A 15,000-nucleotide genomic window follows, 5' to 3' on the forward strand; every position below is an offset into this window, starting at 1 on the left:
TTTATTGTAACCCTGACAGGAATGGTTCACATGGAATCGCGGATTATGTAATGTTTTAAAAACGAGCAGCAGTGTTTTCTCGGGGTTTAAAAACAACACGAGGCGTAGCCTAGTGTTTCAGTACACCCGATAAAACACGTGCTGTGAGTTTTTTGAACGGCTTCAAAAACATTCTACAAAAAGCGCGTCCCTCTGGACTCAGAACAATGGTTCAAACGGTGAAGAGAGAATATTAGCATACCAGAAAAACAAGCTTTGCCTTATCAGTATTATTTATATAAAGAATAATAACGAGGAGTGTTTTATCAGGATATAAAGCTCATACAAGTGACGTTTTATCGGTGTTTTGATAGGATGTTAAAAGGAAATGAACTTTATTTAAGTGTCTAGTGTCTAGTGTTAGGCTCACGAATTATTATTTAATGAGTTTTTGAAGTATATAATACTAAGGGATATATTACCATGCACAAAAAGAATGATGAAAGAGATAATGTAGAAGTAAATTATAGACCAATACCTCTCCTTAGTGTTCCAAGCAAAATTATGGAATGGTGTTTATAGAATCTTCAACAGGAAAACCGCAAATGGACTCCTTTTTGATCCCTTTCAGTTTGTTACCCTTTTCTGTGCATGTACGTGACCTACATGTAACACAAAAACACTACATACCTCTCTCCTTTAGAAGTGAAGTAACACAAAAAGTAAGCAGGTTTAAAAAAGAAAAATAAACGAGAACGTAACAAACGTGCTTTCTTAGACCATTTGATTATCATTCAAGATGAAATTTGTGCAATGCGGGCAGTGCTCAATAACCTATAGAAATTAAGTCAATTAATATTCTAGCAGTGGCATTTCAAATGAATGACTGGATAACGCTCAGGTAACATGATCTTAAGATAATCGGAAGTCTTCGTTGGTCTTGTAGATCTGCGAAGTGGAGGCGGCGACTCTGGTTCATCTTCTGTGGTTTCATCTGTATCAGTTGTCTCGAAGGTGGGTGTAGACTGCTCTTAGCTTCCTTAGCTTCCTCATCTTCAATCGGGAGTAGTAAGGGTGTGTTGGAAGGCACCTTTTTGAAGAATGATGCATTAATAAATTTCTGGTGACAGTGTGTTCTGCATTTTGAGCTGTAATCATGCTTCCTTTCTTGTCTTTGATCTCGAGTGGCTCAGGGTTAAATGCTGTAAACATCCTGTTTTGTTTTGTTTGTTTCATCAGTATTCATGCTGTCGTCTGTGTTTAGATCTGTAGTCTTGGCGTGGTTGAATCTATCAGCATATTCTTTCATCCTTTTCTTTCTTTTGGCATCAGCCTGTCTGACCGCTGGGAATGCCTGATCGTATTGTGCTCGAATTAATGTGGACTTGAGCTTCCGTCCATTAAGTAACTCTGGAGGCGACTTTCCTCTAGTGCTACGAGGAGTTTCCCTGTATTGTCTCAGAAAAAGTAAATAGCTCTTGTTTCCAGTTTTTGCCTTTCATGGCAGATGTCCTGATTGCTTTCTCCAGTGTCCTCATTAGTTTCTCTGCTTCCCCGTTTGCTCTGGGCCACGCGCTGGTGATATTCTGCGATATGTGAAACCAAACTGAAGGGAAAATGTTTCGAACATGATCCATACTGTTGAGTGGGTGGGCCATTATTTGTCCTCATTAAGTCAGGAATGCCTTGTCTAGCGAAGATACGGTCAAGGTGTGGAATGACAGCCTTAGCTGATGTGGATAGCAAGATTTCCACTCCCGGATATCTGTTGAAGTCATCAGTGACAATTAGTAGATAGTCTCCACTAGGGAAAGGAGCACAAAACTTCAGGGATAGTGCTTACCAAGGGCCGCATGTGGTAGGGGGAACATCCTCACAGGTTCAACTACTGGCTTTGGATCATGATTAGCAGCTTGACATGGTAAGCATCCTTTGACTCCACTTGATCTGTCATCTTATCAATTCCTGGAAACCATTACGACTCTCGCAGTAAGCGTTTAATTGTCTTAACAACTGCAACAATGCCTTAATTGGTGTCCACTGTGAGCCAATCTGATCACTCGCTCTCTGATGTTCACAGGAACTTTTATGCGAGCCCTTCTTAGAATCACCATTGCATACTGATAGTCCTGTTTAATCTGTTCATGCTGACTGACATCCTTCGCAACTTCATGCCTTTCCTGGGTCGCTGTCACATCTTGCACCACTTGAAGGCTAGTGGCAGGGGTAACAGCATGGTGGCGACAAAGTCAACAGAAGCATTAACTCTTGACATATGATGAGGGCTTGAAGACTGCTTAGTGTCAGGATGACGACTCATGTAATGTCTTGTAGCTTGGAGAAAACTCCACATTTTCAAGACTGTAGGCACAGCTGTAATCTCTCAAGTCTTCCAGTAGCTTTGCTGGTGGATTTGTTGGAGATCACGTCTAAAGGCTTGTGGTCTATGATGACTTTAAATGATGATCCATAAAGATAATAATACCACATACCACAGCAAGAGCTTTTCTTTTGGGCCCCTTTCAATGTAGCGGCTTTCGCAATCAATGAGAGAATCACTGACTTGCATACGCCACAACATTTCCTTCTCCATCCACTGCTACTGGCATGGGTAAGAATCGCACCTAGTCCAACACTGAGGACTAGCATCAACAATCGACTCTGTTCCCAGTGAGGGGTTGAAATACTTCATAACTTCTGTAGTCGTCATGCGAGCCTTGAGACATTCAAATGCATGTTGCTGTTCTGATCGCCAAACCCATTTGATCGATTCTGGTGAGTTAACTGACGGTTTGGAGCAGAGATGGATTCAAAATCCTCAATGAAACGTGCATGATATAATAATTGTACCAAGCCAAGCAAACTGCTTGCTATGGATTTCTGAATATTTCTGCAGCTGAATCAATTCCGAAGCTAAACCGTTACGTTTGCAGCAAAATAAACCAACATGTGTGGCAAAGGTAGGGATGCTTCGGGCCGTCTTCATCTAGCTCCATTTGATGATCCCTGGTTTAAGTCTACTTTGCTGAAAATGGTTGGTCCATTCAGATCTACAATCAGATCTTCTACATTGGGTACAGGGTACCGCGCAGGTTCTATAGCCTCGTTACTCAGATGCTCTCATGTCAACACACATGCGTATTCCTATTTTCTTTGGTGCCACAACTATCGGGGAAACCCAAGGGAAGGGACCATCGACCATCTTCAAACATATTCTTAGTAACAACTTGGTCACAGATGAGCAGTGGGCCTATTGCGAGGGGCATTCCACAGAATTATTGCAGCACCTCTTGCATTATCTTGCCTGGTCAATAAGACGTACAGGGCCTGAGGCCTCAGAGGACGAAACTGACGAGGTCACAGTCAATCATTTTAAGTCTTACTTTCTTATTCACTCTATCAGTTATAGAGCTGCCATATTTTGGAACACTGTCTCGTGGGCCGCCTCGCCGCCTCATCTTTGATTTTTTATCGCAAGGGAAGAGAAGAAATGCATGGGGGATTAGATTTTAGTGCCCAGTCAGTGCAGTCGCTCCCTAGGCATTCCCTGGATTTTAGTACTATTAGACGTCTGTATGCATTTTTTTATTTGGATATCTCTGCATATTACTATGCCTAATTTTGCATGACGTTATTGAATTTAAATTATTATTTTTTATATTATTGTCAATACACTTAAATTACTTGCTGTTGCATGCTATATTTCATTTTAACTTTTAACTTGTAATTTGCACGACCCCACCCCACAAGCATTTTGCTTTTAAGCTTAAAATATATTTACAAAGAAAATTTTGGTGATGATGATGATGATGATGATGATGAGAGGGGCACTGAGAATAGTTAAGGTTCCTTACATGTAGTGCCAAGCATGGATAAAGTTTGTTAGGGTGCTTACCATTAAGCCAAAATTTCCGGAAATTTTGGTTGGAAGTCAAATGGAACGGCCCGGTCGGGTTCGGTCGAACGGGTAACTTTCCGCAAAAAAAAGGACCACCTCAAGAGGTGTCCATTTTGACCGGTCGGACCTGTTGGACCGAAATTCCTTCACCATTTATCCAAGTTGATATTTCAAGTACCGCTCTTCTGTCTCCACCAATTGACACTTGACACCAATTCGAGTCAGCTGGAACGGAACGCCTGGGCACAAGCTAGGTCAGTGAAAACGGAAAATTGATTACCGTTATGCAAAGGTCATCAACCGGTCACCTCAACCGGTTTTTTTCGACAAATGGTAAGCACCCTTAGTTTTCTACTCTGCTGTGACATATTGTTCGTTGGATATACCTCGGTTCTTCCTTTCGTCACAAATTGATTTCAAGTGTTTTTGTAGGACCTTTTGTCTATCAGCTTTGTTTTATTAGGTAAAAGCAGGAGTTGTAGCTGAGTGAAATTCCTAAGGAATTTTGTTGGTTCTGATCAATGCAATGCGTATGATAATATGCTCATCAGGTGTTAATTAACAATTATTGGATGAGGTTAAGCATATTAGCGATAATTATCAAGGCCAAAGTTCGTGTGATCTGTCGAAGCCGAAGGCTGAGGCGGATAACGCAAACTGAGGCCTTGATAATTATTGCTATCATGCGAGAACCGAATCCAATAGTTGTGTTATTATGCATATTCCTGATCTGCACATTCCTGATCTGCACTTGTAAAGACAAGAGGACTGACTCATCCATTTCTTTGGACGAGCGGCAAATCAAAGAATGTTTCTGCGGTTGGCAGAGACTTCTTTCCTCTTCTCTGCTGGTTAGTGTGTTAGGTGACGTCACTTCTGCATACATAAAAATTTTGTTTGTAGGTATGACGTCAATTCTACATAAATTAAAATCTATTGTCTGTAGGTTTGACGTAATAGAAACAGAGCAAGCAAGAATTAGCTGCGGGCTTATAGCCAATCAAAATCTAGCTGGTGACACCAATGTATAATAATAATATTTTGAAGTACGGTTTTTATGTTTTATTTATGACCAGGATATGAAGTTATTACCATGGAAGAAGCTGCTTCCCAGGGTCAGATTTTTGTCACAGCAACGGGCTGCCGTGGAATCATTCGCAAAGAACATTTTATGAAAATGAAAGATGATGCCATCCTGTGCAATGTTGGTCACTTTGATTGTGAAATTGATGTGGCATGGCTTAATGGGAACGCTAAGAAGACCAATATCAAGCCACAGGTAGGGTTCTCAATTTCTTAGTTGTTTTCATTGGTAGGAAAGTTGCTTTATTGTTGTAAGTGGGAATTGTTGATATTATTGGGTGCTTTCGTTCAGTTGGCAAATGCGTCATTTGGTTCAATCAGTCCAACTGGAATGTTTAGGGCAGCTTTGAAGATGCAGGGTGGTCCACTTTGACTGGCCAGACTGAAATTGCTCTTTACGTTCAGCTGAAGTGTGGTTCTTATTGTCTCTTGCTCATAAGAAACACATGCAAGGCTTTTGTCGGGTTTGTATAAGTGGAAAGTGCTATGAATTCCATTTGCCACGTGGAATTTCAGAAATTGAGCAACTGGAAAATTTGTTCAACGGAAAGCGTCCCCTTCTGTCCCTGTCCACACCTGGGTCTCAGGCTACAGAAACCAAGTTTAGTTAAGCACTGGCCATGGTGGCTTTTTTGTCAATTGGCTCTTTGTGCCCACAAGTATGATGATAGTTTTTGAACTTTGATAATCGTGAGCTGGTTTGAGGGGGGGAGGGGGGGGGGGGGGGGGGGGCTGCTTTTTATTGTATTATTATTTTTGCTGGAACAGATACTGTTTGCCTAACGTGAACATTTTTAGTAATGCAAAACCGTCATAAACTAAGTCAAACTGACAGTCTAAACTATCTGGACTTTCGTCAGAGTATATACTTCGATTATTTCAATTCACCGGCCTTGAAATATTCCCAGTTACTAGTTGGCATCCTCAAGCCTGTTCTGTTGGTGTCTTCTATGTTTGTGATAGTGAAGAGTTCCAAATAACAATGAAAATGACTCAATTTCAGATTGTGGACTTTTACCATAATCTATTACCTAGGTGATCAGATAAGTCGTAGACCTTCATATTTATAGATCATCTTAACAACTACAAAAAGTTTCCCCCACGGAAATTGCTTTTGAGGATCCTTGAGCTTTTTGCCAATTTCTTCAAAAGAGCATTTTGAAGCTGGAACGGGAATGAGTGACCTTCTCTTCTATCCTCGTCAGAACTTCAAAATACCTGTAAATTGTCAGTTTTTTGTAAGTAGTGTTACCATTAAAGATGTGAAAGATCGTCAATTAAAATATCTTTCAAGATGCTGGGGCTTTTCACCGTTGATACATTTGGGTATTCCTGTAGTTTGCTCCCTTCCTTAATATTACGTTTCTGCCGATTGTTAGTTGCTCTCTTCAATTAATAGTATTTTTTTTTTTTCCAATGCATGTATCGTGTCTGTAGTTTTGTTACATACATGGGCATTAGTCAGTGTAGCTACTTTTGATTTCAGGTTGACCGCTATGAACTGTCTAATGGCCGCCATGTCATTTTGCTCGCTGAGGGACGTCTGGCGAACCTTGGCTGTGCTATGGGCCACCCTTCTTTCGTCATGAGCAACTCGTTCACCAACCAAGTCTTGGCTCAGATTGAACTTTGGACAAAGACTGAACAATACCCAATAGGTGTATACATGCTTCCCAAGAAGGTAACTTGAAAACCTATGGCAGGACTATGCCTAAACAAGGTTGTAGTGCAGGGTGCAAACCAAGCTGTTTAATAAACCCATTTCATCGGCCATTTCCAGTGTTCAACTCCGCTCCCTTTTTCCCCAATGGCTTGTGTGTACTTTGTTGAAGACATTGAAATGAACTTGAAAATGGCCAAATTTTTTATTATATAAACACCAATGAAATACCGGTTGAGCTTTAGCGCGAAAGCATGACATCTTCACACGTGAGAAGATCACCGTCGCCACGGTTACATAATAAATCGCGCCGTTTTACGTTTGGACTACAAAAAATGGCGCTGCCATGAAATATCCGCTGTGAGTTCAATGTGCCATGCATGCATATATTTATCTTACTGGGTGGAGATGGATCTTTGTGACAGCAGAGAATACATGTATGGACATGTTGCAGACATACGTGTTGTTGCTTCATTTAGCCCACAATCATGGTCGGTAACGTGTTTACTAAATCGCAAACCCTTCACTTTCACTGTAGAAATCTCTTGACAGAAAGGGAAACTCATTTCAAGTTAATTCATTTCTTGTTAAAACACACTCATGCAGTTACCCAAATTAAATCGCTGACAGGCTTTCCCCTTTTTTTTTCTCCTTGAATTAGCTCGATGAAGAAGTTGCCAGGCTGCATCTTGACCATGTTGGTGTGAAATTGACTAAGCTGGCCCCTGAGCAAGCAAAATATTTGGGAGTTGACGCTGAAGGACCCTTCAAACCGGAACACTACCGCTATTAACAACTTACGGGAATCTCGCACTTTGGACAAAAACAATTACATCACAAGCATTTTTATGGTGCTATTTATATCAGTGTTGTTCTTTTGGTCTGTTTTTTTAAGGCGAAGAACGTTTTGGTTTTCCCTGATTTTTTCAGGTTTGCGTAGTTCTCTGTTTTGTTCTGCCTCTGTCGGCATACAGCGAAGATATCGGTCACTCCACCCATTGTTATTGATGTGTTAACATTGCTATAGTGGCTGTTGAATCAAGGGGTTCTTGGCACATAGGAATAACAAGAATAATCTTTAAGAACGGAGCTTCCGTTTGTGACAAGGCTATATCTACAATATAATCTTCGTCCTCCACTGGCACTTATTATGCAAAAAAATTGGCGTGGTAGCTCAATTAGTACAGCATTGCACCGGTTCCGCGAAGAATCTCAATCTCCATAATTTTTAGTTACTGCTAACTAAACCGTAAAGAAGAGACCCCTCAAGGTAACAGCCGAAACGCGTTGGGCCAGTAATAAAATGTTTATTTGTTGAAAGAAGATTTTCCACAGCGCTTCCTCTCTCTCTATATATATACGTTTATGCGAAACGGCAAACGGCAGGCTGCTGCTTCTTCTCAGTACAAAACCATGAAAACTATAACTTATTTCCGAAACTTTGTTCCGAAACTTTGTTCCCAGGGTCTCTCTTCTCTACCTCCATGGCTGCGAAACGAGGAGCAAAGGGAGCGCACTTACTTCAAGTCTGATTGAACGTGTTTCAAGGCGAGCAATAGTGTGTCGCCGATAGGAAACAGATCATCTCAGACACATATAAAGAAAACACCACCCCAGTGGGAAAATGTTTGTCGACGAGTGCCACGTGACCAGCCTGTACCAGAGTCTTTTTCTCAACGAAAATGGAGGCAGAGAAGAGAGACACTGGGATCGGAACAAGGTTGCTATTTCCATGGATTTTGAACTATGATTTAAAGTCCGTCACTTGGTCTCTGTTCGATCTAAGAGCATCAAACTTGAACAGGCAATTGCAAAAATTGCGTTCATAACTGCGAAGATCATAGCTTCATTTGATTTCATATCCGCAGTTCATATATGATCCATTTCATGTATCATTTTGATTCATTCCTCACGGGACCAGCTTCATAGCTCAGTTGGTTAGAGCGTCGCACCGGTATCGCCAGGTCACAGGTTCAAACCCCGTTGAAGTCCTGAAATTTTCAGGCTTCTTTACGCAATTGCAAAAACTGCGCTCATAACTGCGAGGATCATAGCTTTACTTGATTTCATATCCGCAGTTCATATATGATCCATTTCATATATCATTTCATCGTTGATTCATTCCTCAACATTGGAACCCACAAATGACCAACTCCCAACGTCAGTGGCTTCATAGCTCAGCTGTTACATGGTTAGAGCGTCGCACCAGCCTGAATTTTTCAGGCTTCTTTACGCAATTGCAAAAATTGAGTTCATAACTGCGAAGATCATAGCTTCATTTGATTTACTATTATTGTTAGTTTAGGACACTGTGTCCCAGGACTTAATATAACTAAAAATCGTTTTTGAAACCGGAATTTCAGCTCTAAAAGAACCGCTTATTTTCGCTTCACCATTGCAGATCAAGACACCGCGCCCTCAAAAAAAGATTTATTAATTAATTAAGGCCCTCTTTACAAGGAGGGAGTGTAACCCTACTGCTACGGTTTCCCTAGTAGCCCGGGTTTACAAGTAAAATTTGACAGGTAGGGTTACCCTATCACCCAGGACAACTCTAAATGATGGTCATTTGTTGAGGCCTGTCTGACCTCTAATGTTCGCCGCCAGGGCGGCATTCCAGATCTCAGGAGCAGACGCTGAGAAAGCCCTATCTCTTTATGTACGCTTGAATCTTACTGAAAAATCTTGCAACAATACCCCTGAATGCACTGAACGTAAAGAATAACGTTCATTATGCTCTATAAGGTTGCGCAAATATGCTGGTGTAGATTAACGAATTACCTTAAAAGTTAGTAACTGCAGCTATTTTATGACTTATTCTATACCTAACGAGCAGCCAATGAAAGGAAAAAGAACAGGCGAAATATGATAAAATTTAGGTGTATGTGTGATTCGATTAGACGCGCGGCAGTGTTCTGAAGGCGCTGAAGCCTTGACAAATGAACTTCTGGTATCCTAAAAAATAGGACGTTACAGTAATCAATGCAGGCCAATTTATAGCTGCTTGAACAAGCAGCTTAGTGCTGACATACGTTAGAAATTTTCGTGTTTGTCTGATATTATGAAGATGGTAATAAACTGACAGGCAGATCTCATTGATGTGTGTGGACATACTAAGATTACAATCAAACCACTCTCCTAGATTCCGCACAGCAGTGGTTTCGCTGGAAGATTTGTGTTAAAAAGGGTTGACAGGCCTACACGACTCCCTTGTACGTGGTCTGGTTTCTGTTGCCTTTGTCATAATTTTGCTCTCTTGAGTACATATTTGAATGGACGCCTCTTTTAGGTGTTTCCTGTAGGATTCATTTAATCAACACCAAGAAACTAAAAACATTATTTTCGAGACCAACTATTTTCTTGGAAGAAAACGTATCATACAGCAGTATAGAGATTCAAATGTAAAGCCTCATAGGGCAAAAACCATTTCTAAATGAATCCTACAGAAACCGCCTAAAAGAGGCGTCCATTCAAATATGTACTCAAGAGAGCAAATTTATGGCATAGCCAACAGAAATCAGACCACGTACAAGAGAGTCGTGTAGGCCTGCCAACCCTTTTTGACGCCGAAACTGTCTGCGTTCGCAGGCTAACTAATACCAAGAGGGTGACTTTTTGATTGTTCATATTCATTAATAGATCGTTTTGCACCTTAATTAACGCTGTCTCAGCGCTATAACTCTTACGGTAGAATGGCTGTAGCTTTGGAAATAGGTCAAAGCGTACTAGATGATCATGAAGTTGATTAAACACCACTTGTTCCGTAAGTTTAGAGATGAACTGTATATTACTTACAAGTCGTAAATTTTTGAAGTCAGACACGCCAAATTTCTTTGAGGTAAATTTAGGAACATCTTAAGAACGTTCAGCCACAGCTCCAAAATTATAAAAAAAAAAAGCGTATTCCTGGCCGCCAGAAAACCTTCAATTTGCTTACTTCGCGTCTGTGTTTTAACTAAAATGCGAGCCGCACGATCATTTTTCCAACGTAAACCAATAATATGCTTTCTTTCTGACGATGTCGTTCTCGTTTTTCCAAACTCACTTTACACACCCCGCAGTCATTTTTTTCTTTTTCTAAAAAACGAGGTTGACAGCGATGTTTTGTTCAGCGGAATTATTATTCGAGCCCAGCTTACCGCAATTGGCTGATTTCAAGCCGAAGAGGATTAGGTACGAGTCTCTAAATTATGGAATTAGCAACTGTTGATCCACATAGCCAGAAAGAGCACACCAAGATTGACAAACTCCCTAAGTTTGGTGTTAATCAGGTTTATTTTGACTGAGATACATTCATTTAAATACGTCGTAAAAATTTGCAAGGAAAATGCATGTCCATCCCGACTCATTCTAACTATGTGGATCAATATCCGGAATTGCGCAGTGAACTGGAGCGAGTTTCAAATTTGAAGCAATCGATAAATTGACACCATCACATGAAAGGTAACATTGAGATTGGCCATCTGTTCAAGTTTGATGCTCTTAGACCGAACAGAGACCTAATTACGGACTTTAAATCATAGTTCAAAATCCATGGAAATAGCAACCTTGTTCCCAGTGCCTCTCTTCTCTGCCTCCATTGTCGTTGAGAAAAAGACTCTGGTACAGGCTGGTCACGGGGCTCTCGTCGACAAACATTTTCCCACTGGGGTGATGCTTTCTTTCTATCTGTCTGAGATGATCTGTATCCTATCAGTGACACACTATTGCTCGCCTTGAAACACGTCCAATCAGACTTGAAGTAAGTGCGCTCCCTTTGCTCCTCGTTTCGCAGCCATGGAGGTAGAGAAGAGAGACCCTGGGAACAAAGTTTTGGAAATAAGTGAGGTGAAAATCACTTTGTTTGCCTATTTAATATTTTGGGGGACGCAGCCTCAAAATTAGAGACGTTTGCATGGATTTTTAACTGTTTTGAAGTCCATAAGTCTTTATTTGACCTAAAAGCATCAAACTTGAACAGATGGCCAATCTCAATGTTGGTCTAGTGTCAACTTATCGATTGGTTCAAATTTGAAACTCGCTCCAGTTCCCTGCGCAATTCCGGATTGGCCTGAAAATTTACAGACCTAGTCGTACCTAGTCCTCTTCGGCTTGAAATCAGGCTATGCTCAATATCCTGCGAAAAATGTCCGAAAGAACAATTTTGATCTGTATGGTTTTCGATTGGCTGGTAAAGTGAGGCCACCACGATTAAACCTGAACCTCTTACTTTTCTCCACTTGTATGTCCTGTGTGCATGGAGCAGAAAACGGAGTTAACATTGATCCGAAGTTCCCGTGAGGCCATTTCTTGAAGACTGACACAAGCCATCATCTGTGGTCTGTTTATGTAAGCTTATGTTCGTGCTAGAAGCATGCTTTTCGAGAATGTTCTCTGTTTTATAAACTGGAGACCATGAAGTTAAGCGGCTCCCTTTTCTACCAACAGTTGAAGTGGCAAGCAATACTTGCTGTTTGTTTGTTCCTGTTCTGCGAATGGCTAATTTATCATTTGGTAATATTTCAATGCACATGGCCCGAAATAAGCCAGGAAGGGTCCCAGGAAGGTGGAAACAGTCGACTTGAGCCTCTTAAAACAATGTTGTTGACTGATACCCACTTACTGGGGCCAAGAAATGGACATTGGTTTGACAAATTGAGGAGGGAATGGCAGATGGAAAGAGCATTTCAGACAGCCATTTCTTATTTCAAACCTGATGTTGTGTTCTTATTGGGGGATCTGTTTGACGAGGGTATGACAAGCAATGATGAGGTAAACCCTTATCCTATCATAGCAAGGACTCCATTACATTTGAGTCTCAAAGTTGACAAACCTTGACCTTGTTAAACCCAGGGATGTTTGTTTTTTTTTCTTAATTCAAAACACGAGGTTGGTTGAGTTACATGTACTTGAACCCAGGGGGTTTTTTTGTACAGCAAGGCTAAAAGATTATTCTCAAACTACGAGATCTGGTTGATGTTCAGGAAAGGGAAGGATCCTTTGAGCTCGTTAAATTAGCCACCTGCCAGCGCTTAGCGAAAACCGTGGTAGGAAACAAAATTTTCTGGCCAAATATAAATTGCATGAAAAAACTCTGAAATAGCATACTAAATCTCCCAGTTTCCTAGCACTTCGTTAAATGGAGGATCCATAGTATAATAAATGTTGCTTTGAAGCACCAACCTGTGAAAACTTGAAAGGAAAGCCTTACACTCTGTTATGAGTTACATCGAATCCTATTCCTATCAAATGCAATCAAACTTTAAATATGTGGTTTAATAGTCTTTAAACTCAATAGGCAAAGGGACAACTGAAAAGGAAATCAGTGTTCCATACAAGAATCGAACCTTAACTTTGTACGACCTTGATGAATTCCTGCCTGAGACTCGGATAATAGACCATTTTACAGTTGTAGTTGCTTGAAGGTCACCTGGCCTAAGAATGGAAGCGAGGCTGCCAGTGACTGTGCTTTGATACAAACCTTTGTGCTTTTCTAATGTTATTGTGGACTAACAAGAATTACAACAACACAATGTACATGATAAAAGCAGTTAGGTGTGTGCAGAAACCCATAAGTGAGTAACACACGTTCACAGGTTCCGAATATTCAGTGTGAACTGATTGGTTGAATGTTTGAAGTACCATATTTGGAAACCCCTCGCTCTTGTTGTTCCAAATATGGTACTTAGCAAATTGAATATTCAGAAGCTTGTTTCCCAGCACACAGGGGGCCGTTACACGTTTCAACCCTTATGGGTTTCTGGTGTGTATCAATACAAGGTCACCGGCAGCCTCGCAGCCATTCATAGGCCAGGTCACTGAGCAAACAACTGTAAAATGGCTTATTTCCCTTGTCTCCATTTCCAAACAACTATCAAAATCTTTCTCTTGGTTACATTACACCGTTGTTCACCACCTTCCATAAATTATTGCATTGTAACTTGGGTTAATGATTATGGTCCTTCAATATTTGTAACTTTTCAAAGTAGGTAGTTAAACATCATTCCCAGTGCCTTTATTTTGTCATCTGTCTCCTTGATGTGAAGATTAATTTAACATGAACTCAGACAACATCATTTGGCCGTCTTTTGGTGCCAAAAAAAGCCAATAAGCAGCTCCACTCTCTACAAACAGTTGAAATGGTTGGTAAGTTTAAGTCGGATTCTTTTGTTTTGCAATGCATTTATATGCAGCTGTTACCACTATATATGTGGATATTATGGCAGAAAGTTCCAAGGCATTAGTGAAAATAGTAGCAATCTTGTCAATTTCCAGATTTTTTAAAAAAATTCACCTGTATCTGAAAAGCTGGCCTTATTTCCTGGGGAACTTGCATTTGCTGTTAGTTTTAATGGTGAGTTTTTAAAAACTAACAATGTAGCTGCAATGTCAAGTGTGTAAATAACAATCATGTGACATTGTTTTAAAGTTTGAACTTCTTGAACTGACTTTGGAAAACAAAAATCATAAACAAGTACCGGTAATAAAATTATTTTGTTAATAATATAGATAAAAAACAAGCTCAAGTCATTATTAGTGACTTGACCTTGTTTGGGACTCCCTCAATTTGACAATTTGACTGGCTACGGATTTCAATTACTTTGTTTGGCATATAGGAATGGAATAGTTATGTGCAGCGCTTTCACAAGATGTTTCGCCATTCTGAGCTTACTGAATTCTATGTTGTTGTGGGAAATCATGACATTGGATTTCACCCAGAGTAAGTCTTTTCAGCACAATGCAGATTTACTTGATTTCCATTTTTGTTTGGTATGAGTCTGTGAGAAAGAGAATGGCCCAATGGCCTATGAGAAGTACCTAACATTTGAGCTTCACTGTTCTTCCAAAGACCATGGCCCGATTGTTTAAAAGCAGATTCACTCTAATCCCAGAATAAAAATTAACCAAGGAGTTTATTTTTCTACTACCAAATGCTGTTTATTGCTGATATTCGGCAAACTTTTCATTAGAAGAAGTTGAAAACGTGAAACAATAGTTTACGCTAATCCTGGATTAAGTTAATTGGCTTTTGAACAACTGGGCCCATTATGTTAATCATATATTTATTGATGCTTTGTGTTGTGGATATCACTTGCAAACCGCTCCCCAGTGCATCATAAGGATGACTCAGTCTTTCATCCATTTGAGGTCTGTAAGATGAGTACCAGCATTAACGGGGACAAGTTTGCATGCAGTGGGATAGTAGTGGGGCCTACTTCTACCATAACAATGGTAGAAGCCATAGAAAAGGAGCCTGTGGCTTGCCTTCGACTACTGTCCGCCTCTTGTGTTTGTCTATTAACAGATATTTAATTCTTTGCAGAGCATCTGGTGACAGTCACTTGTTTGGAAGGTTTTCTTCTGTGTTTGATTCACCGTCAGTTAAACTACTCAGCCTAAG

The 15,000-nt window shown here is 40.4% G+C and overlaps 2 protein-coding genes across 4 annotated transcripts in view; both read left to right on the forward strand.

Moving 5' to 3' along the window:
- Positions 1 to 7,945, forward strand: part of LOC137975886 (adenosylhomocysteinase B-like) — a 14,041-nt gene extending 6,096 nt beyond the window's left edge. For both annotated transcript variants that reach the window (XM_068823106.1, XM_068823099.1), the window contains exons 5-7: positions 4,954 to 5,156; positions 6,447 to 6,641; positions 7,282 to 7,945. In XM_068823106.1, the coding sequence (XP_068679207.1) occupies positions 4,954 to 5,156; positions 6,447 to 6,641; positions 7,282 to 7,413 (530 nt within the window). In that variant the 3' untranslated portion in view covers positions 7,414 to 7,945. The remainder of the gene's footprint in view (positions 1 to 4,953; positions 5,157 to 6,446; positions 6,642 to 7,281) is intronic.
- Positions 7,946 to 11,708: 3,763 nt separating this feature from the next.
- Positions 11,709 to 15,000, forward strand: part of LOC137992661 (metallophosphoesterase 1-like) — an 11,376-nt gene continuing 8,084 nt past the window's right edge. Inside the window, exons 1-4 of one of the 2 annotated variants that reach the window (XM_068838144.1) lie at positions 11,724 to 11,948; positions 12,048 to 12,371; positions 14,216 to 14,319; positions 14,923 to 15,000. The exon at positions 14,923 to 15,000 is cut by the window's right edge and continues 9 nt beyond it. In XM_068838144.1, the coding sequence (XP_068694245.1) occupies positions 12,198 to 12,371; positions 14,216 to 14,319; positions 14,923 to 15,000 (356 nt within the window). In that variant the 5' untranslated portion in view covers positions 11,724 to 11,948; positions 12,048 to 12,197. Of the gene's footprint in view, positions 12,372 to 14,215; positions 14,320 to 14,922 lie in introns of both variants that reach the window. The other variant, XM_068838138.1, reaches the window with a different exon arrangement.

This window comes from Montipora foliosa, chromosome 1, assembly GCF_036669935.1.
Source record: "Montipora foliosa isolate CH-2021 chromosome 1, ASM3666993v2, whole genome shotgun sequence".
NCBI lineage: Eukaryota > Metazoa > Cnidaria > Anthozoa > Scleractinia > Acroporidae > Montipora > Montipora foliosa.